This window comes from Somniosus microcephalus, chromosome 28, assembly GCF_052327205.1.
Source record: "Somniosus microcephalus isolate GS21.2 chromosome 28, FLI_Smic_1.0, whole genome shotgun sequence".
Taxonomy (NCBI): Eukaryota; Metazoa; Chordata; class Chondrichthyes; order Squaliformes; family Somniosidae; genus Somniosus; species Somniosus microcephalus.
Window position 1 is genome coordinate 9,891,293 of NC_141014.1, and position 25,272 is coordinate 9,916,564.

Below are 25,272 nucleotides of genomic sequence, written 5' to 3' on the forward strand. Positions count from 1 at the left end.
GAAAAAATCGTGAAAAATCAAGATGGCGGCCACTCACCTCGGTTCAGAACGATAAGGCCCGCCCACATACGCACCGATTGGTCGACCGTCAGGTCACCGAAGCGTAGGATTGGTCAATCGTCAAGTCACTCAATACGCAACTGTAGGATGGCACGCGCCAGGAACCCGCCGTACGATTGGTCGACCTCGATGTCACACGGTCGCTAATGAGATGCTAATGAGCGGAATGTTGAACGTTTTTTGGATACCGCGGGCGCGATTTATATTTCTTAAGGCTAAAGGGATATGGGGAGAAAGCAGGGACAGGGTACTGAATTTGGATGATCAATCATGATCTCATTAAATGGCGGAGCAGCCTCGAAGGGCCGAATGGCCTACTCCTGCTCCTATCTTCTATGTTTCTATATAAGACACTAAAAGCATCCCAATAATGGATAATCAAGGGGCCATTGGGGTGGGGGGGTGTGCGGGGGGGGTAAACTTAAAACAATCACTATCACTAGAGAGAAAATACTAGGCAAACTAATGGGACTAAAGGTGGACAAGTCCCCTGGACCCGATGGCCTGCATCCTAGTCTTAAAAGAGGTGGCTGCAGGGATAGTGGATGCATTGGTTGTAATCTACCAAAATTCTCTGGATTCTGGAGAGGTCCCAGCGGACTGGAAAACCACAAATGTAATGCCCCTATTTAAGAAAGGAGGGAAATAGAAAGCAGGCAACTATCGACCAGTTAGCCTAACATCTGTCATTGGGAAAATGCTGGAGTCCATCATTAAGGAAGTGGTAGCAGGACATTTAGAAAATCATAATATAGTCAAGCAGAGTCAGCATGGTTTTATGAAAGGGAAATCATGTTTGACAAATTTGCTGGAGTTCTTTGAGGATGTAACGAGCAGGGTGAATAAAGGGGAACAAGTAGATGTGTATTTGGATTTTCAGAAGGTATTCAATAAGGTGCCACATAAAAGGTTACTGCACAAGATAAGAGCTCACGGGGTTGGGGATAATATATTAGCATGGATAGAGGATTGGCTAACTAACAGAAAACAGAGAGTCGGGATAAATGGGTCATTTTCAGGTTGGCAAACTGTAACTAATGGGGTGCCACAGGGATCAGTGCTGGGGCCTCAACTATTTACAATCTACATTAATGACTTGGATGAAGGGACTGAGTGTAATGTAGCCAAATTTGCTGCTGATACAAAGATAGGTGGGAAAGCAAATTGTGTGGAGGAAGCAAAGAATCTCCAAAGAGATATAGATAGGCTAAGTGAGTGGGCAACAATCTGGCAGATGGAGTTTAATGTGGGAAAATGCGAGATTATCCACTTTGGTAGGAAAAATAAAAAAGCAAATTATTATTTAAATGGGGAGAGTTTACAAAATGCTGAGGTACAGAGGGATCTGGGGGTCCTTGTACATGAATCACAAAAAGTTAGCATGCAGGTACAGCAAGTAATTAGGAAGGCAAATGGAATATTGGCCTTTATTGCAAAGGGAATGAAGTATAAAAGTAGGGAAGTCCTGTTACAACTGAACAGGGCGTTGGTGAGACCACACCTGGAGTACTGCGTACAGTTTTGGTCTCCTTATTTAAGGAGGGTTATACTTGCATTTGGAGGCAGTTCAGAGAAGGTTCACGAGGTTGATTCCTGAGATGAAGGGGTTGTCTTATGAAGAAAGGTTGAGCAGGTTGGGCCTATACTCATTGGAGTTTAGAAGAATGAGAGGGGATCTTATTGAAACATATAAGATTCTGAAGGGGCTTGACAGGGTAGATGCAGAGAGGATGTTTTCCCCTCGTGGGGGAATCTAGAACTAGGGGGCATAATTTCCGAATAAGGGGGCGCAACTCATTTAAATCGGAAATGAAGAGGAATTTCTTCTATGAGGGCTGTGAATCTTTGGAATTCTCTTCCCCAGAGAGCTGTGGAGGCGGAGTCATTGAATATATTCAAGGTGGAGATAGACAGATTTTTGAACGATAAGGGAGTCGAGGGTTATGGGGAGCGGGCAGGAAAGTGGAGTTGAGGCCAAGATCAGATCAGCCATGATCTTATTGAATGGTGGAGCAGACTCGAGGGGCCAAATGACCTTCTCCTGCTCCTATTTCTTATGTTCTTATAAGGGCATTGTCCTGCATCATACTCACCGGGTGTTGCAGTGAGGCGTGAGATTGTGCTAATATGGACTTAAGACTCCATGGTGGAGGAGGAATGGGGTGGCCAAAAGGGACTTGCCCCTGTGGCGTGAGATTGACATGAATCTCCGTCACATTATGAGGTCGCATTGGTGTGAGAGTATCACCCCCGACCGGAGTGATTTCTGTGGGAGTGAGGCAAAAGGTAGAACCTGTAATAAGGAAAATTGCCGTGCCGTGCGTGCACATGGTGTAGCTAGTGGTCACGCAATATCGACCCCTGTTCTGATAGGCCCACGTACGTACCCAGTCACACTTACCACACACGCGGGGTCCTCCTCTCCCAAGGTTAACCCACACATTGACACGTTCCTCTGGAGTATGTCACATCGACAGATCCAGGATCCTGTTGCCCATCTACAACAAGAAGGCCATTCCCCCTCATGTCCTTTAACCAGGTGTTTAGGCAAATTCCTTGTCCTCTTCAAGTGTAATTACGGATTGTACCCTGAATACCTCCCTGGGCCTGTCCTGTATTTGAGGCAATGTTATCAGTAGTTGGGAGGACTGTTTTTCATTGGATGATATTACATGGTTTCCGGACCAGATTTGCTGTTCACGTAGGCTTACACGGGATTACATAGGATATACGGCACAGAAACAGGCCATTCGGCCCAACCAGTCCATGCCGGCGTTTATGCTCCACTCGAGCCTCCTCCCGTCTTTCCTCATCTAAATCTGTCAGCATAACCCTCTATTCCCTTTTCCCTCATATGCTTATCTAGCCTCCCCTTAAATGCATCTGTACTATTCGCTTCAACCACTCCCTGTGGTAGCGAGTTCCACATTCTCACCACTCTCTGGGTAAAGAAGTTTCTTCTGAATTCCCAATTGGATTTCTTGGTGACTATCTTATATTGATGGCCTCTAGTTTTGCTCTTCCCCACAAGTGGAAACATTCTCTCTGTATCCACTCTATCAAAACCTTTCATGATTATAAAGACCTCTATTAGGTCACCCCTCAGCCTTCTCTTTTCAAGAGATAAGAGACCCAGCCTGTTCATCCTTTCCTGATAGGTACACGCTCGCATTTCTGGTATTATCCTTGTAAATCTTCTCTGCAACCTCTCCAGTGTCGCTATATCCTTTTTATAATATGATGACCAGAACTGCACGCAGTACTCCAAGTGTGGTCTAACCAAGGTTTGATACAGATTTAGCATAACTTCCCTACTTTTCAATTCTATCCCTCTAGAAATAAACCCGTGTCAAAATAAGTGATGTCAGGGAGTCAGAAGATCGATCCCCGAGCAAACAGGGACATTGGGGTTGATTTTCAGTGTGCCGTGAGGCGGGCTTTTAGGCGTGCGGGGGGCTAAAATCCCGAATTCGGGGGTCCCGACACCATCCCGCCCAAAACCCACCACCATGTAAGTTTCAAAGGAGGCGGGTACCCGCCCCGCACTGGGCCCCGCCGACCCGAGGCGGGAAGGGATTAGTGCCAATTAACTGCCTGTTAACAGGTAGTTAACAGGCAGTTTTTAGCCTAATCCCTATTTTGAAGGTTGTCGTGTGGGATTCCCAACGGCTCCAAACCACGCCAAGTTAGAGGAGTCGGGCCGTCGGGTTGAAGGACTTGGAGGGGTCAAGATGTCGGTGTTCAGGTGAGTGATGGGTGCATGAGTGCAAAGGTAAGTGTGTTTGGTGTGTGTAAAGAAGTTTAAATTACCTGTACTTACCTTAACAGCCTTTCCTCTAAGTTTCGGGAGTCCATCATTCAGCCGGCACAGAAAGCAGAATGGCCGCGAGCTGTCAAAAGTGACAGCCTTCAGCTTTCAGTGCCGGCGAGATTTCTAACTGAGTCTGCGTAGAAGGACTCAAGTTAGAAGTAAGACTGTCAGTGTTTGACAGCTTCAAACAGCTGTGAAACACTGATATTTCATCTGTCAACACGTCTTGACAGATGAAATTTCAGTCTGTGATGTCACTTGTTGCCGGGTGGCCCTTAATTGGCCTGCTGAGCCTGCTAGGCGGGCTCAACAAGGTCAATCAAGTGAAAATCCCGAAAGTTGTAGTCTCGCCTCCTTCCCGACTTCTGAATGAAAATCCAGCCCATTGTGTGTGTGGCATCTCTTTAATTGGACAATAAGATGAAATAAACCCTGGTGCTTGGTTTGCTTTTTTATGGTCTTGTTAACCTGTGTCACTACTTTTAGTGATTTGTGTATTTGTACTCCGAGATCTCTTTGCTCCTCTACCCCATTTAGATTCTTATTTTCCAAGTAACATGTGACCTCCTTATTTTTCTTACCAAAATGTAACACCTCTCATTTATCTGTGTTGAATTTCATTTGCTAATTCTATGCCCATTCTGCAAGTTTATTAATGTCTTCTTGTAATTTGTTACCGTCCTCCTCAGTATTGACTATTTCCCACCCCCCCCCCCCAAAAAAAAATGTTGGTGTCGTGCGCAAATTTAGAAATTGTGTTTTTGATTCTAAAGTCTAAACTGTTAATATAAATTGTGAACAACAGTGGTCCCAGCACTGATCCTTGTGGAACACCACTTCCCACCTTCTGCCACTCTGAATAGTTACCTTTTACCCCTGCTTTCTGTTTTGAAGCCAGCCAGCTATCCCTTCTGCTATTGTCCTCTGACTCCTCATTTCCTGACCTTATTCATTAGTCTATTATTGTTAAGTCTGTGGGTTGTATTATAAATAATCACAGACTCCACTGTTAACAAAATAAAACACGTCTTTACTATTCAGAGGCTCGGGCGATTCTGCCCTAGTTAACGTATAACCCTTATATACTGGTGTGGTCACTATCGGTATTACAGTATACATGAGCCAATAGATAGTGCCACCCTAAAGTAGTGCTCTTAAAGGCGAACGGTTACATTCTATAGTTCCCTTAAAGGTAAACGGTTACATACACAACACTCCTCCCTTCCTAGCTTATTACTTACAGAATCCCGTTAAACATACAATCTTCAACTTTATATAAACAGTTTGCAGATATACTCTCGATGGAGTCAACGTCATATAACAATTTACAGATATACTCTCAATGGAGTCAACGTCATATAACAGTTTACAAACATACTCTCAGTGGAATCAGTTTACAGGTTCAGTCTCTGTGGGAACAGTTCATAAATTCAGTCTCTGGTATTAATTCGTTCCAGACAGCATCCTCCAAAGACTTTTTTTTTTTTTTTAACAGCTTGTACTTTCGTCCTGTTGAACCAGCAGTGCGGACTTATACAACCCACTGGCTGTCTTGATAATGTCCCTGGATTTTTTTTACAAATTTAGCACCTTTCGTAGTGTTCGGACTGAGGTAGTAGAAGTAATAATATTTTAAACAGTTATTATTTTCTGCTTCTTCTTTTTCTTTTCTGCCTTTTTGAAACTCTCCGAGCTCTTTTCCCGGCTGCCATCTGTAGCGCCACCAACTCTCTATGTTCCTTAGACCTTAAGTGCTTCCTCAGGATTTCAGCACTTTGGGAGTTCCCATCACAATTTGGGCAGACCACATCCTCATAACATTCGGTGTCACTCAACAGGTCAAAACCCTTCTTCAAGCAATCATATTCATCCTGCTCTTCCTCGGATGTCTGCCCTTCCTTCCCTCCTGGCCTCATTTGTGCGTTCAATCCTTTCCCTTCCTTCAGGGATTTCGTTATCAGGCTATTTAATCCTTCTACTGAAGTAGCTGTTTCCCCATTCTCCTGTTCCCCTGGACGTAATTCAGCGTACTCCTCCATTTCATCCATCATTTTCTCCAATGCTTTCATCTTCTCTTCCTCTTGTACTTTGGCTTCCAGTGCTTGGAGAAGTTGCGCCTCGATGCTCTCTAGCTCATGTTCAGGGCCCATTCCCAGTTGAAACTGTTCTTCAAGTCGGTCAACCTCGGTAATTGCCGCCTCATATTTGTCTTGGGCTTCCTTCCATATTTTTATGAGTTCTGCCATGTCTTTCACCTCTACATCCTCATCTATGTATGGAACTTCTACCGATGAGTCTGTCTTGGCCCTGAGCTCCTCAAGAATTTCCTGCAGCCTTTGGACTTCTTGCTCATGTTCAACCTTTAGTCGCTCATATACTTCCAACGAAACTAGCTTTTCGGAGGTTGCTGAGTTAACCCCCTCCAGAATTGTAGTCTGGGCCTGTTCATACTGTTTTTTCAACTTCTCGCACTCTGCTTGTAAGGAGTCGTAGAGAAGAACTGGAATAAAATCCTGGCTTCCTGAAGATTCCTCTTCATTTGTTTCTTTCGCAATTTCCTGTTGGAGTTCAGCCAAGGCTGCTATGCTATCTGCCTCTCGAAGTCTCACTGCCATCAACTCTTTATTCTTGCAGTCCATCTCAGCCATTTCCCGTTTACTTTCATTTAACTGAGTGAGTAGTCCCTTATTTTGGGCTGAGAGATATTGCACCTTCTCATGTAGACCATTGCACTCCTTCTCTGCTTGACATAGCTGATTACCGCTGATTTGGTTCTGCATTTCAAGTTCCAACATCCTTTGCTTAGCTTCTTTCAGTTTCGCCCCTATAAGCTCCTCTTGCAACATGGCCACATTATTCTCATCAGGTAAAGAAGCGTTTCTCTTTTCCATGTCCAAGATTTGTTTCTGCATCTCCTTAAGAGCACCCTGTGATTCAACTTCTCTTAACTTTGCCTGCACTAGCTCCGTCTCTAATTGCAGAACAAAATCCTCAGTGCAGCGTGATTTGCCCTTCTGCTGTATCTCTAGATCATGCAAATATTCTAACCCCTGAACATCATCAGGGAGATGTGATCGGTAATTGGTCACGATGGCTCTATGGTCGCTCTCTGCTTGAGCCAGTAGGTTCTGTTGTCTTTCCAGACTCTCCCATTCGGTGTCATAGAACTTTTTCATTGTTTTCATCTCTTGTACGAGGCGGTAACTTAATTGTTCTAATTGTTGTTGTACTTTGAAATAGCGTTGAGTTCGAGCCCGGTGTTCCTCCGTAATGCATATGTCTGTAGCTTGAACAGACTCAGAATTCTCTGTCTTTATGCACGCCATCGATTTTCCAACCTTAGTCTGTGAGTTAATGTTAACCTTGTTTTTCATACATAAGCTGGACTTATCGTCTTCCGGCTCAGAGTCTGAGCTGCTTGTCTGCACCGAGTCCTCACTCGTCATTGCTTGTCGGTAGTGCCATTCCATGTCTATTTTCTTGATCCACTCCCGTCCTAGAAGTGGTGGTCCTCCCTCAGGTAGTACGTACAAATTCATTCTTGGGTGTACTTTACCCCTATCTCTCACCTTGACTCTTATTTTCCCCATGGGGTATACGCGATGCCCCGTGTATGTCTGTAATACGAACTTGGTATTTCTTAAGGGTATGTGAGAGAATAGTCGATGGTAGTCCTTTTGGTTGATGACTGATACAGCTGATCCCGTGTCCAGCTCCATTCGTACTTGGACTCCAGCTATTTTTAGTGTGACCCAGATCGTCTGTAGATCAGTTACTTTACCCACATTGTGGATTCTCAGACTATCCAACTCCTGGCTGTTTGGGTCTGAGTCTGAATTTTGTTCGTCTGAACTCTTTTCAGCCACCTGATGCACCTTGTTGTACTTTCCTTGTGGTGGTGGCTTCCTTTGCTTGTTGGTCTTCTTTCCGGACCTGCATACCTTCGCGATGTGACCCAGTTTGCCACATTTCCTGCACTCTTGATTCTTAAACCAGCACTGATTCTGGTCGTGCGTTGTCTTTCCACAACGGTAGCATTTGGAAGTGTTTGCTGTAATTTGATCCACCCCGAGTGCCGCCGCCTTTAGCTGCATTTCCGCCGTCCCTTTCGCTGCGGCTTCGTGCGATGAAGCTATGAGGACAGCCCTGTCCAGTGTGAGGTCGTTTTCTTCCAGAAGTTGCTTCTGCGTTCCTTCTTTGGCCAAGCCGCATACAAACTTGTCCCGCAGCGCCTCTGTCACATTCCCTCCAAACTGGCAGTATTTCGCTAGCTTACGCAGTTCGACTAAGTATTCCGCATTACTTTCATCTTGCCTCTGGGTTCTGGCGTAAAATTTAAATCGTTCAGCCAGCATCAACGGTGTGGGGTTCATGTGATCCTTCAGCACTGTTACGATCTCTTCGAAGGTCTGGTCCACTGGTTTAACTGGTGCTATTAGATGTTTCAAAAGCCCGTATGTTTTTGCTCCCATCGAATTTAACAAAGTTATTGCCTTGTCGTATATGGCTACGCAATATATTCCTATGCGTTCCCCATACGTGGCCCTGTCTTCTATTTCAGCATTAAAATCATTAATATTTCCTCGCTTAGGCATCTTCTTCTCTTTTCGAGTACAGTACAAGTATTACTTTACTTATTATTAATTTTCTTCTCTCTTCTTGAGAACACCACAAGTATTGCTGTACTTATACTTATTTTCCCTCTCTTCTTGAGAACACACCAGCCTTTCTGAAAAATCTTATTACTTTCCTGAAATTCTTAATAATTTCCAAGATGGCGGTTCCCCGCTTCTTCCTTCTTCTTCAGCGGTTTCCCCGTGAAAAATGGCGGCTTTCCCGCGCTTCTCGCTCTCCCCGCCCACTTCGATGGCGGTTTTCCCGCGCTTCTCGGCGCTCTCCGCCCACTTCAATGGCGGTTATCACCCGTTCCCCGACGCTGACTTTCAGGCCGAGTGCGGGCCTTATCAGCGGATGCGATCGATGGCCCGGCTGCGCCTCGCACTTGAAAGCGGCCCCCGGCCTCTGGCTCACCCGCTCGCGCGGCTCTTGCTCGCTCCCTCCCGGGCTCTGGCTTACCCGCTCGCGCGTTTCACCGCGGCTCTTATCAGGGATTGCGATCGCCCTGTCTTTGCAGCCAACGCTGCGGCTTACCCACGAGGTTATGGAGGCTTCAGGGTCCTAATGCCTGTCGCTTCCAGCCTGTCGGTTCCAGACTGGTGAGGATTGAAACCTCTCTTCAACGTCCTGTCTTCGGACGAAGCCGCCGTGGAACAACTGCCGCAGGGTTCGAATCCTGACTCGTCGCCAATGTTAAGTCTGTGGGTTGTATTATAAATAATCACAGACTCCACTGTTAACAAAATAAAACACGTCTTTACTATTCAGAGGCTCGGGCGATTCTGCCCTAGTTAACGTATAACCCTTATATACTGGTGTGGTCACTATCGGTATTACAGTATACATGAGCCAATAGATAGTGCCACCCTAAAGTAGTGCTCTTAAAGGCGAACGGTTACATTCTATAGTTCCCTTAAAGGTAAACGGTTACATACACAACACTCCTCCCTTCCTAGCTTATTACTTACAGAATCCCGTTAAACATACAATCTTCAACTTTATATAAACAGTTTGCAGATATACTCTCGATGGAGTCAACGTCATATAACAATTTACAGATATACTCTCAATGGAGTCAACGTCATATAACAGTTTACAAACATACTCTCAGTGGAATCAGTTTACAGGTTCAGTCTCTGTGGGAACAGTTCATAAATTCAGTCTCTGGTATTAATTCGTTCCAGACAGCATCCTCCAAAGCCTTTTTTTTTTTTTTTAACAGCTTGTACTTTCGTCCTGTTGAACCAGCAGTGCGGACTTATACAACCCACTGGCTGTCTTGATAATGTCCCTGGATTTTTTTTACAAATTTAGCACCTTTCGTAGTGTTCGGACTGAGGTAGTAGAAGTAATAATATTTTAAACAGTTATTATTTTCTGCTTCTTCTTTTTCTTTTCTGCCTTTTTGAAACTCTCCGAGCTCTTTTCCCGGCTGCCATCTGTAGCGCCACCAACTCTCTATGTTCCTTAGACCTTAAGTGCTTCCTCAGGATTTCAGCACTTTGGGAGTTCCCATCACAATTTGGGCAGACCACATCCTCATAACATTCGGTGTCACTCAACAGGTCAAAACCCTTCTTCAAGCAATCATATTCATCCTGCTCTTCCTCGGATGTCTGCCCTTCCTTCCCTCCTGGCCTCATTTGTGCGTTCAATCCTTTCCCTTCCTTCAGGGATTTCGTTATCAGGCTATTTAATCCTTCTACTGAAGTAGCTGTTTCCCCATTCTCCTGTTCCCCTGGACGTAATTCAGCGTACTCCTCCATTTCATCCATCATTTTCTCCAATGCTTTCATCTTCTCTTCCTCTTGTACTTTGGCTTCCAGTGCTTGGAGAAGTTGCGCCTCGATGCTCTCTAGCTCATGTTCAGGGCCCATTCCCAGTTGAAACTGTTCTTCAAGTCGGTCAACCTCGGTAATTGCCGCCTCATATTTGTCTTGGGCTTCCTTCCATATTTTTATGAGTTCTGCCATGTCTTTCACCTCTACATCCTCATCTATGTATGGAACTTCTACCGATGAGTCTGTCTTGGCCCTGAGCTCCTCAAGAATTTCCTGCAGCCTTTGGACTTCTTGCTCATGTTCAACCTTTAGTCGCTCATATACTTCCAACGAAACTAGCTTTTCGGAGGTTGCTGAGTTAACCCCCTCCAGAATTGTAGTCTGGGCCTGTTCATACTGTTTTTTCAACTTCTCGCACTCTGCTTGTAAGGAGTCGTAGAGAAGAACTGGAATAAAATCCTGGCTTCCTGAAGATTCCTCTTCATTTGTTTCTTTCGCAATTTCCTGTTGGAGTTCAGCCAAGGCTGCTATGCTATCTGCCTCTCGAAGTCTCACTGCCATCAACTCTTTATTCTTGCAGTCCATCTCAGCCATTTCCCGTTTACTTTCATTTAACTGAGTGAGTAGTCCCTTATTTTGGGCTGAGAGATATTGCACCTTCTCATGTAGACCATTGCACTCCTTCTCTGCTTGACATAGCTGATTACCGCTGATTTGGTTCTGCATTTCAAGTTCCAACATCCTTTGCTTAGCTTCTTTCAGTTTCGCCCCTATAAGCTCCTCTTGCAACATGGCCACATTATTCTCATCAGGTAAAGAAGCGTTTCTCTTTTCCATGTCCAAGATTTGTTTCTGCATCTCCTTAAGAGCACCCTGTGATTCAACTTCTCTTAACTTTGCCTGCACTAGCTCCGTCTCTAATTGCAGAACAAAATCCTCAGTGCAGCGTGATTTGCCCTTCTGCTGTATCTCTAGATCATGCAAATATTCTAACCCCTGAACATCATCAGGGAGATGTGATCGGTAATTGGTCACGATGGCTCTATGGTCGCTCTCTGCTTGAGCCAGTAGGTTCTGTTGTCTTTCCAGACTCTCCCATTCGGTGTCATAGAACTTTTTCATTGTTTTCATCTCTTGTACGAGGCGGTAACTTAATTGTTCTAATTGTTGTTGTACTTTGAAATAGCGTTGAGTTCGAGCCCGGTGTTCCTCCGTAATGCATATGTCTGTAGCTTGAACAGACTCAGAATTCTCTGTCTTTATGCACGCCATCGATTTTCCAACCTTAGTCTGTGAGTTAATGTTAACCTTGTTTTTCATACATAAGCTGGACTTATCGTCTTCCGGCTCAGAGTCTGAGCTGCTTGTCTGCACCGAGTCCTCACTCGTCATTGCTTGTCGGTAGTGCCATTCCATGTCTATTTTCTTGATCCACTCCCGTCCTAGAAGTGGTGGTCCTCCCTCAGGTAGTACGTACAAATTCATTCTTGGGTGTACTTTACCCCTATCTCTCACCTTGACTCTTATTTTCCCCATGGGGTATACGCGATGCCCCGTGTATGTCTGTAATACGAACTTGGTATTTCTTAAGGGTATGTGAGAGAATAGTCGATGGTAGTCCTTTTGGTTGATGACTGATACAGCTGATCCCGTGTCCAGCTCCATTCGTACTTGGACTCCAGCTATTTTTAGTGTGACCCAGATCGTCTGTAGATCAGTTACTTTACCCACATTGTGGATTCTCAGACTATCCAACTCCTGGCTGTTTGGGTCTGAGTCTGAATTTTGTTCGTCTGAACTCTTTTCAGCCACCTGATGCACCTTGTTGTACTTTCCTTGTGGTGGTGGCTTCCTTTGCTTGTTGGTCTTCTTTCCGGACCTGCATACCTTCGCGATGTGACCCAGTTTGCCACATTTCCTGCACTCTTGATTCTTAAACCAGCACTGATTCTGGTCGTGCGTTGTCTTTCCACAACGGTAGCATTTGGAAGTGTTTGCTGTAATTTGATCCACCCCGAGTGCCGCCGCCTTTAGCTGCATTTCCGCCGTCCCTTTCGCTGCGGCTTCGTGCGATGAAGCTATGAGGACAGCCCTGTCCAGTGTGAGGTCGTTTTCTTCCAGAAGTTGCTTCTGCGTTCCTTCTTTGGCCAAGCCGCATACAAACTTGTCCCGCAGCGCCTCTGTCACATTCCCTCCAAACTGGCAGTATTTCGCTAGCTTACGCAGTTCGACTAAGTATTCCGCATTACTTTCATCTTGCCTCTGGGTTCTGGCGTAAAATTTAAATCGTTCAGCCAGCATCAACGGTGTGGGGTTCATGTGATCCTTCAGCACTGTTACGATCTCTTCGAAGGTCTGGTCCACTGGTTTAACTGGTGCTATTAGATGTTTCAAAAGCCCGTATGTTTTTGCTCCCATCGAATTTAACAAAGTTATTGCCTTGTCGTATATGGCTACGCAATATATTCCTATGCGTTCCCCATACGTGGCCCTGTCTTCTATTTCAGCATTAAAATCATTAATATTTCCTCGCTTAGGCATCTTCTTCTCTTTTCGAGTACAGTACAAGTATTACTTTACTTATTATTAATTTTCTTCTCTCTTCTTGAGAACACCACAAGTATTGCTGTACTTATACTTATTTTCCCTCTCTTCTTGAGAACACACCAGCCTTTCTGAAAAATCTTATTACTTTCCTGAAATTCTTAATAATTTCCAAGATGGCGGTTCCCCGCTTCTTCCTTCTTCTTCAGCGGTTTCCCCGTGAAAAATGGCGGCTTTCCCGCGCTTCTCGCTCTCCCCGCCCACTTCGATGGCGGTTTTCCCGCGCTTCTCGGCGCTCTCCGCCCACTTCAATGGCGGTTATCACCCGTTCCCCGACGCTGACTTTCAGGCCGAGTGCGGGCCTTATCAGCGGATGCGATCGATGGCCCGGCTGCGCCTCGCACTTGAAAGCGGCCCCCGGCCTCTGGCTCACCCGCTCGCGCGGCTCTTGCTCGCTCCCTCCCGGGCTCTGGCTTACCCGCTCGCGCGTTTCACCGCGGCTCTTATCAGGGATTGCGATCGCCCTGTCTTTGCAGCCAACGCTGCGGCTTACCCACGAGGTTATGGAGGCTTCAGGGTCCTAATGCCTGTCGCTTCCAGCCTGTCGGTTCCAGACTGGTGAGGATTGAAACCTCTCTTCAACGTCCTGTCTTCGGACGAAGCCGCCGTGGAACAACTGCCGCAGGGTTCGAATCCTGACTCGTCGCCAATGTTAAGTCTGTGGGTTGTATTATAAATAATCACAGACTCCACTGTTAACAAAATAAAACACGTCTTTACTATTCAGAGGCTCGGGCGATTCTGCCCTAGTTAACGTATCACAACCCTTATATACTGGTGTGGTCACTATCGGTATTACAGTATACATGAGCCAATAGATAGTGCCACCCTAAAGTAGTGCTATTAAAGGCGAACGGTTACATTCTATAGTTCCCTTAAAGGTAAACGGTTACATACACAACAATTATGGGGTACCTTCTCGAAGGCCTTTTGAAAATCTAGATAAATTACATCTATTGCATTACCCTTGTCTACTCTCTGTTACCTCTTCAAAAAATTCAATTAGGTTGATCAAGCAAGACTTTACCTTTTTATTTTTTTAGTTTCTAGATGTTATTCCATTTTCTCCTTTAGTAGGGATTCTCCATTATTTTTCCTGCTACCGATGTTAAGCTGACTTGTTCCCTAGACATGTTCAATCTCCCTTATTAAATATAGGTATTACGTTAGTTATCCACCAGTCCTCTGGCACTACACTTTTTTCTAACGAATTATTAAATATGTGTAGTAATGCCTCTGCTACCTCTTCCCTAGATTCTTTTAAAATGTGCAGATGTAATCCGTCCGGACCATGGCTTTTATCCTCTTTGAGTTTCATTAGTTTATTTAATACATCTCCTCGTTTTATTTTAAATGCAGTTATCTCATTACTAATCTCATCATCTGTTGTCATCTCCACCTTTTCTATCTCCCTGGTAAATACTGACGCAAAGTAATTATTTAATACCTCTGCCATCCCTTCTGCTATTGTCCTCTGACTCCTCATTTCCTGACCTTATTCATTAGTCTATTATGGGGTACCTTCTCGAAGGCCTTTTGAAAATCTAGATAAATTACATCTATTGCATTACCCTTGTCTACTCTCTGCCTGTGGTATTATCCTGTCCATCCACTTAGTGGCCCTATTCCCATCCCAACCTTTTTTTATTTACGTGCCTGTAAAATATTTTACTATTTTGTTTTATGTTCTTTGATAATTTAATTTCATAGTTCCTCTTTGCTTTCCTAATTGTTTCTTTGACTTCTCTCCTAATCTCTTCATATTCTCCCTTATCATGTTCTCCCCTGCTGTCCATGCACTTTCCTTACCCTCAATTTTTCCCTTGTTGGCTTTATTCATCCATGGTGTCTCATTAGTGTTTAGCTTGTTCTTGTTTTTTAGCAGAATATATTTTTCCTGGACTCTGTTGAACACCATTTTAAATGTTTCCCATTGCTGTTCTAACTTACTGTTCGCCAATATTGTTGCCCATTTTATTTTCCCATGATCTATTCTCAGCCCCTCAAAATCAGCTTTTCTCCAATCTATTACCCTGGTCTTTGTCATGCTTATGTCTTTCTCAATTATTATCTTAAAGCATATTATATTGTGGTCACTATTGCCAAGATGTTCCCCTACTTTTACTTATCTGCTCTGGTTCATTCCCCATCACTAGATCCAATAGCGAATCTTCCCTTGTTGTGCTTTTTACATATTGGGTTAGAAAGGAGTCCTGTACACATTGTAGGAACTTCATTCGCTTATCCCCTTTACCTACCTCTTCTGTCCAATTAATATCTGGGTAGTTATTCTATGTTTTTTACTCATTTCTCTAGTTTGTTTGCATATTTCTTCCTCCACCTCCCTTCCACTATTAGGTGGTCTGCAGCCTACCCCTATTAGTGTGATTGATCCTTTATTATCTTTTATCTCTTTCCACGTGGATTCTATTTCTGTTTTGCTGATATCTGCATCACTTTTTTCTACTGCCATTTTGTTATCCCTAATAAGTACAACGACTCCACCGCCCCTTTTTCCCTCTCTAGCTTTTCTAAATATGTTACACCCTCCAATGTATAATTCCCAGCCCTGAGTTTTCTGTAGCCATGTCTCAGTAATCCCCACTATGTCTGGTTCCTCGCAACGCATGATTGCCTCCAGCTCCCCTATTTTATTCCGGACACTGTGTGCATTGCTGTACAGACAGATTAACTAATTTTTAATAGCAGTTCCTCTCACTTTATTTTTAACCATCTTTTTAAACTCCTGTTCTATAACTCTATTTATTTCCTGGCCATCAGTGTCCTCCCTTACTTTACTCTTTCCTATGCTCTCCTTTCCTGTTTAGTTTATATTTAGGCTGGTTTCATTTCTTGTAGATCCCTCCCCCCATCTTACTAGTTTAAAGCCTTTGCCACCTCCCTATTTACCCTTTCCGCTAGGGCATGGGTCCCATCCTGGTTCAGGTGGAGCCCGTCCCATCGGTACAGCTCCTTTCTGTCCCAGTACTGGTGCCAGTGTCCCATGAAAAGGAACCCCTCTTTCCCACACCATCCCTTTAGCCACGTTTTAATTCTCCTGATCTGACTGTTTCTATGCCAATTTGCACATGTCTTGGGCAATAATCCAGAGATTATTATCCTCGAGGTCCTTCCCTTTCCAAATTCCTCTCCAGCCGCCACGAAATATCCCTTACCCAGTCACCAGGTAGGCAGCACACCCTTCAGGATTCTCGTTCTTGGCTGCAGAGGACACTATCTATCCCCCTAATTATAGAGTTCCCTATCACTACCACACTTCTATTCTGCTCTTCCCCCACCCTGGACAGCCTTCTGAGCCACGGTGCCTTGGTCTGCATTGTGGCTGTCCTCCCTGCAGTCTTTCTCCTTGTCCTCACGGTAACAAGTACATCGTACCTGTTGGACAGGACCAGTGTCTGTGGGACCTCCTTCTCAACCTCGCCCAAGTCCTCGCTACCCGGCGCCCTAACAGTCAAACCCTCCCTTTCCTGAACCTGTGCTTTCCTCTGGGGTGTGACAGTATTCTGGATAAAACTATCCAGAAATTCCTCCCCGACCTGAATGTTTCGGAGTGTCTCTAACTCGCACTCGAGTTCAATGACTCTGAGCCGGAGTGACTGAAGGCAGAGACATTTCGGTATTCTGGGACAGTCCCATTGTCCACAAACTCTCACCTACTACAGTCCCGACACACCGCCTGCCCTGCCATCTCGAGAATCCTTTATTTATTTGCTTATTTAATTAGTTAAAGTTTTTAAGCAAACGATTATTTTTAGTTATATTAATTCATTAGTTTATCTAGTTAAGTTACTATTTAATAACGTAATTGTTATAATTCCCCAGCTCTTAGTTTAAAGGGAAAAAAACTAATCTCATCAACCAATCCTGCTGTCCTGTGACGTCACTCCTTGTTTTTTTTTAAATCGCCGCTCAGGTCGGCTGTGTCCTGGACCTTCTCCTCTCCCACTTTTTATGCTACTGCCGCCTCTCCTACTCAACTCTCTCACTCTCTCCTCTCTCTATTCCTGTGTGTCACTCTCTCCTCTCTCTATTCCGGTGTGTGTCACTCCCTCTCTCACTTCCTGTGTGTCACACTCTCCCTCCCCCACCCCCTCTCTTCCTGTGTGTGTCACTCTCTCACTCTTTCTTCCTGTGTGTGTAACTCTCTCACTCCTCCCCCCCTCTCTCTCTTCCTGTGTCTCACTCTCTCCCCCTCGCTCTAATCCTGTGTGTGCAACTCTCTCACTCTCCCCCCCTCTCTTTATTCCTGTGTGTAACTCTCCTCTCTCTCTTTATTCCTTTGTGTAACTCTCTCACTCTCCCCCTCTTTATTCCTGTGTGTCACTCTCTCACTCGCCCCCTCTTTATTCCTGTGTGTCACTCACTCTCTCCTCTCTGTTTATTCCTGTGTAACTTTCTCACTCTCCCCCTCTCTATTCCTGTGTGTCACTGTCTCCTCTCTCTCTTTATTCCTGTGTGTCACTCTCACTCCCCCCTCTCTCTTTATTCCTGTGTGTAACTCTCTCACTCTCCCCCTCTTTATTCCTGTGTGTCACTCTCTCACTCTCTCTTTATTCCTGTGTGTCACTGTCTCTTCCTGTGTGTGTAACTCTCACTGTCTCCTCTCTCTCTTTATTCCTGTGTGTGTAACTCTCTCACTCTCTCCCTCTTTATTCCTGTGTCACTCTCTCCTCTCTTTATTCCTGTGTGTAACTCTCTCACTCTCCCCCTCTTTATTCCTGTGTGTCACTCTCTCACTCTCTCTCCTCTCTCTTTATTCCTGGGTGTGTAACTCTCTCACTCCTCCCTTCCTCTCTCTTCCTGTGTGTGTAACTCTCCCACTCCTCCCTCCCTCTCTCTTCCTGTGTGTGTCACTCTCTCCTCTCTCTCTCTCTCCCTGTGTGTGTAACTCTCTCCTCTCTCTCTCTTCCTGTGTGTAACTCTACCATCCTCACTTTCCTCACATCTCTCTCTTTATTTTCCACAGTTCCAATTGGAGAGAGTGGAGGGAAGTCACCACATCCATCTGAACGAGCCGGAGCGAGTTGCCAGAATTATCAGCAATTTCCTCAGGATGGACGTCACCGCCAAGCTATAAGGGTGGAAAGTGGGCAGGCTGTGGTCAGCAGTGGTTAAAGAGCGGGGACAAGAGGAGGGTCTCCGTATTCCACTACTGGCAACGAGAGAACAGCTACCAGTCCACTCTGAGTACGGCTGGTGCCTGGCCAGTAAATAACCAGTTTAACGATATGTTAACAGGAACTATTAATGGTGATGAGGTAAAATCTATTGCTGGTTTGAATTGAGATGTAAAGATGATTACTTGTTGGTGCGTTGTTGAAACAACAGACGTCACGCAGCAGGTTAATTGTAAACCGGATAAAATGTGGAATCTGAGCAAAATGCATACAACAGGGGCAGATGTGGAATTGTTTGGGATTATGATTTTCTTGTTCCAATTCACGGGATAGAAAATTAAAATCCTAAACCATTCAACGTTCATTTAAATCGGATGCTGTAAATGGGCCCCAGCTGCTGCCATTGGCCCTCTCTGGGCTCTCTCACTGAGCTCCTGGGGGCTGGGCCTGCTATACGACACCCGTTATTAACGCACTGTAATCGGACTGTTTGGGTGATGACAGCCCCATCGCAGGGGCCCAGCTGCGCTGGATTCGCTGCACTTCGATTAACATCTGGATTTTGTCTATAAATGCCAATCTCTTAATCAAATAAAGGATCAGTGTGCGTATTTACATACAGTGACATAGAAATTACAGCACAGAAACAGGACATTCGGCCCAACTGGTTTAAGCCGGTGTTGCTGCACAACTTGCCTGGGATGTCCTCTGCTGGCCCAGAGGGAGAGTCTCCGTCTTTCAGCCCCACACACTGGGAGAGGCCTGGCTTCTGTGCCCAACGGTTAGCTGGACAAGAGACTGGATGGTGACCAGTGCCCGTGGAACTGTCCCACCACGAGAGAGTCAACGTAACCAGGGACGGTGAGCAGAGCGTTGGGAGAGAAAATAAATGAACAGGTTTTATTTCTACAGCGTCTTAAATGTTCCAGGTGCTTCACAGGAGAGGACAAGGGAGTCTGAGCAATGATGGGAGAGTGGGCGAAGATGATCAACGAGATAGGTTTGAGGAGTAGGATCGCGGTAACAAGGTGGAGGGCTTTCGAGAGGGGGATCCAGAAAGCGAGACGGAGATGACTGAAGCTGTACCGCTGGTAGTTAAGTGGAGGGATGGGGGACGCACAGGAGGAGGCCAGAGCAAGTTGAAGTGCCTTCCCACCAGGCCCAGGACTTCCTGCCCCCACCCACTGGTCCAGCACTCCGAAACCTGATCCACTGGGATCGTCCATTTACCACTCAAGCTCTCTAGGAACAGTAGGAGGCCATTTAGCCACTCGAGCCTGTTCCACCATTCAATTAGATCATGGCCGATCTGTATCTTAACTCCATCCACCCGCCTTGGTTCCGTAACCCTTAATACCCTTGCCTAACAAAAATCCATCAATCTCAGTTTTGACATTTTTAATTGACCCCCGGCCTCAACAGCCTTTTGGGGCATGGAGTTCCAGATTTCCACTACCCTTTGTGTGAAGAAGTGCTTCCTGACATCACCCCTGAATGGCCTGGCTCTTAATTTTAAGGTTATGCCCCTCTGATGTCTCTTCCTTGATTTTGTTATCTCCATTTTTCTCTAAAACGAAAAAGATTTTTTGCTAAAACCGTACATGAGAATTATCACCAGTTCCACACTGACCATGTCCACGGACAAAACCCGGTGTGGGATTTAATACTCCACACGCCATCCTGTGGCTAACGCTCTTGTGATTGGTCCACTGGTAGATATATGCAAATAGAGGAACAATTACAGTTTGGAGATCAAGGAAGGAAACAACAGTTTATATTCCTTATTATTTCCAGCCCGAATTTCAAAAGCAAGTTAAATAGAATTTGACTGTCGATGTGAAAATCTGCACGGTTAATTGGTGTTCAGCCTGACTTTAAGGAGGGGAGGGGAGTTGGACTTATTTTTTTCTCTCTCCCACATGGCAGCTGTCTCATTCTGCCAGAACATTTTACACCTAATCTGAGCTGTCTTTTGTCTCCACTAGTCCTATCACCGTCTCGTCTCGTTTTGAATACCTCTTTATGTCTCTTCACTTCTTTTGTTGTCTCCCACCCCTGCCTTTTGATCTATTTCATTTCCTTTCCAGTTTTGAAAAAGGGTTGGACCCAAAACGTCGACTCTAATTTCTCTCCACAGATGTTGCCTGGCCTGCTGAGTTTTTCCAGCATTTTCTGTTATTTTGAGCAGGAACAGGTCTGCTGGGTTCGAGTATGAGTTTATTCTTCACAAGGGGGCTTTCTATGGTGGAGAATCTGCATAAATAATGAATCTTACCACTTAGTTCTTGTTAAGTGTGGTTATTGTCATTGAAGTCTTCAGAAAGTTAAGGGAAAATCTAACATGAAGTGTTCAAAAGTTTGAAGGGTATATTACAAAGAGTAAATGAGGAGAATTTGCTTCCAGTGACACAAGAGCAGAGGACACTGATTTAAGGTACATAAGAATTAGGAGCAGGAGTTGGCCATACGGCCCCTCGAGCCTGCTCCGCCATTCAATAAGATCATGGCTGATCATCGACCTTAACTCCACTTTCCCGCCCGATCGCCATATCCTTTGATTCCTCTAGAGCCCAAAAATGTATCTCTCTCAGCCTTGAATATATACTCAACGACTGAGCATCCACAGCCCTCTGGGGTAGAGAATTCCAAAGATTCACCACCCTCTGAGTGAAGAAATTCCTCCTCATCTCAGTCTTAAATGGCCGACCCCTTATCCTGAGACTATGCCCCCTAATTCTAGACTCTCCAGCCAGGGGAAACAATCTCTCAGCATCTACCCTGTCAATCCCCCTCAGAATCTTAAATAAAAACAGAAAATGCTGGAAATACTCAGCAGGTCAGGCAGCATCTGTGGCGAGAGAAACAGAGTTAATGTTTCAGGTCAATGACCCTTCGTCAGAACTGGAAAAAGTTGGAAATGGAACAGGTTTTTAAGCAAGTGCAGAATCTTATATGTAAGGGGTGGTGTGTGTGGCCGGCTTCACCTCTGACTCCCTGAGCGGTTCGAATCGCTCCCACTCCCTTGGTTCTAGACTTTGGACTTATTTGGGGGTTGTAATGAAATTGCAACAGACACCTGAGTTGGTCAAAAGAATTGAGATTTTTATTTTGAGACAGGAAAATATACAATACAATAAATCTTATACTCTAAAAGGGGGAACACTTCTGAATATGCGAGGGAGAATTACAATAGACAAAAAATACCTTACCCTCCCAATCCCATTATCCTAACTAGGCTGAATTCCAGAGGACCAGGAAATGCTGACCAAACGACTTTCTTGACAGTTTGTAGAGGTTCATGATTTTGGGGTTCTCTTTAGTTGTGGCGGTTGGGGCCTGCCGTACCCCGGACGTGGTGGAAGACTGCACCTGCGTTGGGTTTTCAGTCTTTGCCTGTCCGCTGATGCGGTTGGCTGCGTAGTTGGATTTATCGGGTAAGTACCCAATTTTCTTTGGTTAGGTATAGTTTTTAGAGTCTTTTGTGTCAAATCTTACCCAGGGGTAAGTCAGACTAGCCTGTAGAGTGGAAACAAGTTTGTGAATTTTCGACTTCTTGGCGGTTGGTTTCTTGTTGGTCGCAGTGGCCCAATATTACCTAGTTGGTGGTAATATTGTTAGTTGTTGGTTTCTTGAGGCCTTTGGTTGCCGCGATTTCCTTTTTCCTTCCGTTTCGTTCTTCTTTCCGTGAGTCTCCGATCCTTCAACTAAGTACAGTGATGATAGCTTTTTCTGAACCGTACTTTCTCTCTCCTGTATTGAACTTGAACCTGTCTTCTTTCTCAGCTGCTCGTTCCAACTGATCTCAACGTCTTTCTCTGCACAAGCAGGCCTCAATTATACTGTTTTGAGGCCTGGCTTATCTGACCACCAATTCTCCTCTGGTCCTTTGTTAATTTTGGCGGACTCGTTAATTTTAATATGTTTAAATTCTCATCGAGTTTCGGGGATGGCCCCATCTATTTTTAATTGACTTTTAACTCGTTTCGGGATTGCTTTGAAATCAGTTTAAAATATGCAAAGTGTTTTGGAAATCTTTCTGGGTTTTTTTAAAACTGTTGTTTGATTGTCTTTTTCCTGCTGGGGCCAGGGTCTGTTTTGTTGGTTGTTGACATGTGTTGTATTATTCATGTTCTTGATGGCCCTGTGGGTTTCGGCGGGAACAGTCTTTTCCGTGGGCTTATTGTCTTTATGTAGAACGACTGGGATGGCCCAGAACATTCTCAGACAATTTGGCCCCTTTTCCAATACTTAAACTGTCTGTCCCACCCATTCCTTTTGTGGCAGCTTTTTCCACAGGCCTGAACATTCCTTTTAAACGAGCCAAATCTTCCTGGGGTTTTGATTTTAGGTCCCCTTTGGCTCAATATTATTTCAAACAGCCCAATATCTCTTCTTTCTTACTTTGGGGGAATCTGTATAATTTTGTGAGCCTTACACCCCCCCCCCCCCCCGTGATACTTTATTACTATAGTATCATACAGTTGTGAGCAAAATTTTCTGATCCTCGGGAGCCAACCTTCCCCTGTATTATCTAAACTAAAACCCAAAACAAAACACTCTCCCGTTCCCTTTAGGTGTAGTGTTTAACAGATATATACAAGGTACGAAAAATTCAATTACATTCACATCCAAGCACGGAGGGGGCCCAACACCCCTGCACCACTTGGAAAAATTACACACACATAGGAAAAAATAATGACACACACACTCAAACTTTATTTTTAATAACGGTCAAGGTTTGTTTTATACCTGGTCATAAACTTTATTTTTGTCCACAGGCCTGAACATTCCTTTTAAACGAGCCAAATCTTCCTGGGGTTTTTATTTTAGGTCTCCTTTGGCCCAATATTATTTCAAACAGCCCAATATCTCTTCTTTCTTACTTTGGGGGAATCTGTATAATTTTGCGAGCCTTACACTCTTCTAAACTCCAGCGCGTATAGGCCCAATCTACTCGAACTCTCCTCATAGGACAGCCCTCTCATCCCAGGGATTCATCTAATGATCCTTCGTTGCACCGCCTCCAAGGCAAGTATATTCTTCCTCAGATAAGGAGACCAAAACTGTGCACAGTGCTCCAGGTCCGGTACAATTGTAGCAAGACTTCCTTACTCTTGAACCCCAACCCTCTAGCAATAAAGGCCAACATGCTATTTGCCTTCCTAATTGCTTGCTGTACCTGCATGCTAACGCTCTGTGTTTCTTGCACTAGGACACCCAAATCTCTCTGAAGGTAATTTGCAAAAGGACCAGAGGGGAGATGAGTAGAATCTGGAATGCACTGCCTGAAAGGGTGGTGGAAGCAGATTGAATACTAACTTTGAAAATGGAATTGGAAAGGAAACATTTGCAGGGCTATGGGGAAAGAGTGGGAGTGTGGGACTATTTGGATTGCTCTTTCAAAGAATTGGCACAGGCACGATGGGCCAAATGGCCTCCTGTGTTGTATGAGAAGAGCACTGCACCCAGACAAAGTTTCAAAGGGCTTTGTTTCAGGCCTTGACCAAATTAATGATTCACTAGTCTCAGCCAGACACACCCTACCTACCTGAATCAAAGCAAAGTTGTTTTAATGGAAGACTTTAATTTTCATGTAGATTGGGAAGAGCAGAGTAGCTCAGTCAGAAAGATAGTGAATCTCTTGAGTGCATTCGAGGTAGTTTTCTGGAGCAATATGTTCTAGAACCAACAAGAGGGCAGACCATTCTAGATTTAGTAATGAGCCAGACTTAGTTAATAATCCAACAGTAAGGGAACATTTATCATGCAGTGATCATAATATGATCAAATTAGGTTTGAAAAGGAGTTACTAAGATTTTAGATTTTGGTACGGCTAACTTTAACGTAATGAGACAGAGGCGGACGACAGCAAACTGTTATTGGGTAAAACTACAGATGAACAGTGGGAGGTGTTCAAAAAAGAATTTAGCTTAATACAGGACCAGTATATACCCCTAGGGCACAAGAGCTCCACTTACCAAATAAAACAGCCATGGTCGACAAAAGAGGTGAAAGATAACATAAAACTAAAGGAAAGAGCATACAAAAGAGCAAAGAATAGTGTAGATCCAGGGGACTGGGAGAGATAGAAAGAACAGCAAAGACAAAAATGATGGTAAGAGCTTCAAAAAGGGACTACGAAAAGAATCTTGCGAGGGATCTCAAGATTAACACATAAAAGTCTTTACAATTATATTAGAAGAAAAGGGGTAGTCAAGGATAATGTGGGCCCTTTAAGATACGGGTAATATTGCAAATGAAAGTAAGAAAATGGCAGATTTGTTGAATAATTACTTTGCGCCAGTCTTCACCACAGAGAAAGAGGTTAATATACCTGACATTCCAGGGAAACTAATAATGAATCGAGGACTGGAACTTGCTAAAGTTAATGTAAACAAGAAAAAAGTATTGGAAAAATAATGGCACTATAGACTGACAAATCCCCAGGATCTGATGGTGTCCACCCCAGGGTTTTGAAGGAAGTAGGTGAGGAAATTGCAGATGCTTTAGCCATAATCTTCCAAAGCTCTCTCGATTCAGGAATTGTCCCTTTAGATTGGAAAATTACAAATGTAACTCCATTATTTGAGAGAGGTGAGGGAGCGAAACCAGGAAATTATAGACCTGTTACTAACATCTGTTGTGGGGAAGTTATTGGAATCTATAATTAAGGACAGAGGGGAAAAATTCAGTTGGTTTGCGCCTCCCGTTAGTGCCTTAAGAGGGCGCTAATGGGGCGCAAAGCAACTCGCGCCCGTGCGCGGCGATGTTTGCGCCGCTCAGGAAATTAACTAGATATTTTGCGGCGGCGCTAAACACTACCGCCATGATCTCCTGCGCTGGCAGATCGTGACGTCAGTCGAGTGTGCAACGCCCCGGTAGCGCCCCGGACCGGATATTGAGTGCCGCCGCCTGCCGCTAGCAACGACAGGTTGAGGGGAGCGTTTTGCAGTGAGGAAGGGACTGGGGGAGCACTATTTAAAGGCGACCGCTTCCTGCCTTTTTTTGTTGGTGACATTTTTGCACCACGCATTCTGAGAGAGAGAGAGAGAGAGAGACTTCTGGAGTGATTCAACGCTGTGTGAAGGAGTTTTGGGTACTGAGCAGCACTTTACAGGTTCATTTTGATTTGCCCTTGTATCGATTTAGATGAGACTGTGGGGGCTACACTCTGAGCTCTTTCCCTGGGCCTCTCCATTGTTCTTTCCAGCAGATTTGATGTACAGGTCTCTCCAGGCCGAGATTCAAGGCTGCAATGAGC

The 25,272-nt window shown here is 44.8% G+C and overlaps 1 protein-coding gene across 3 annotated transcripts in view; it reads left to right on the plus strand.

Moving 5' to 3' along the window:
- The window catches only part of serhl (serine hydrolase like), a 65,640-nt gene extending 45,348 nt beyond the window's left edge, over nt 1-20,292 (plus strand). For all 3 annotated transcript variants that reach the window (XM_085969451.1, XM_085969447.1, XM_085969448.1), the window contains one exon: nt 17,861-20,292. In XM_085969451.1, the coding sequence (XP_085825577.1) occupies nt 17,861-17,971 (111 nt within the window). In that variant the 3' untranslated portion in view covers nt 17,972-20,292. The remainder of the gene's footprint in view (nt 1-17,860) is intronic.
- The last annotated feature ends 4,980 nt before the right edge of the window (nt 20,293-25,272 follow it).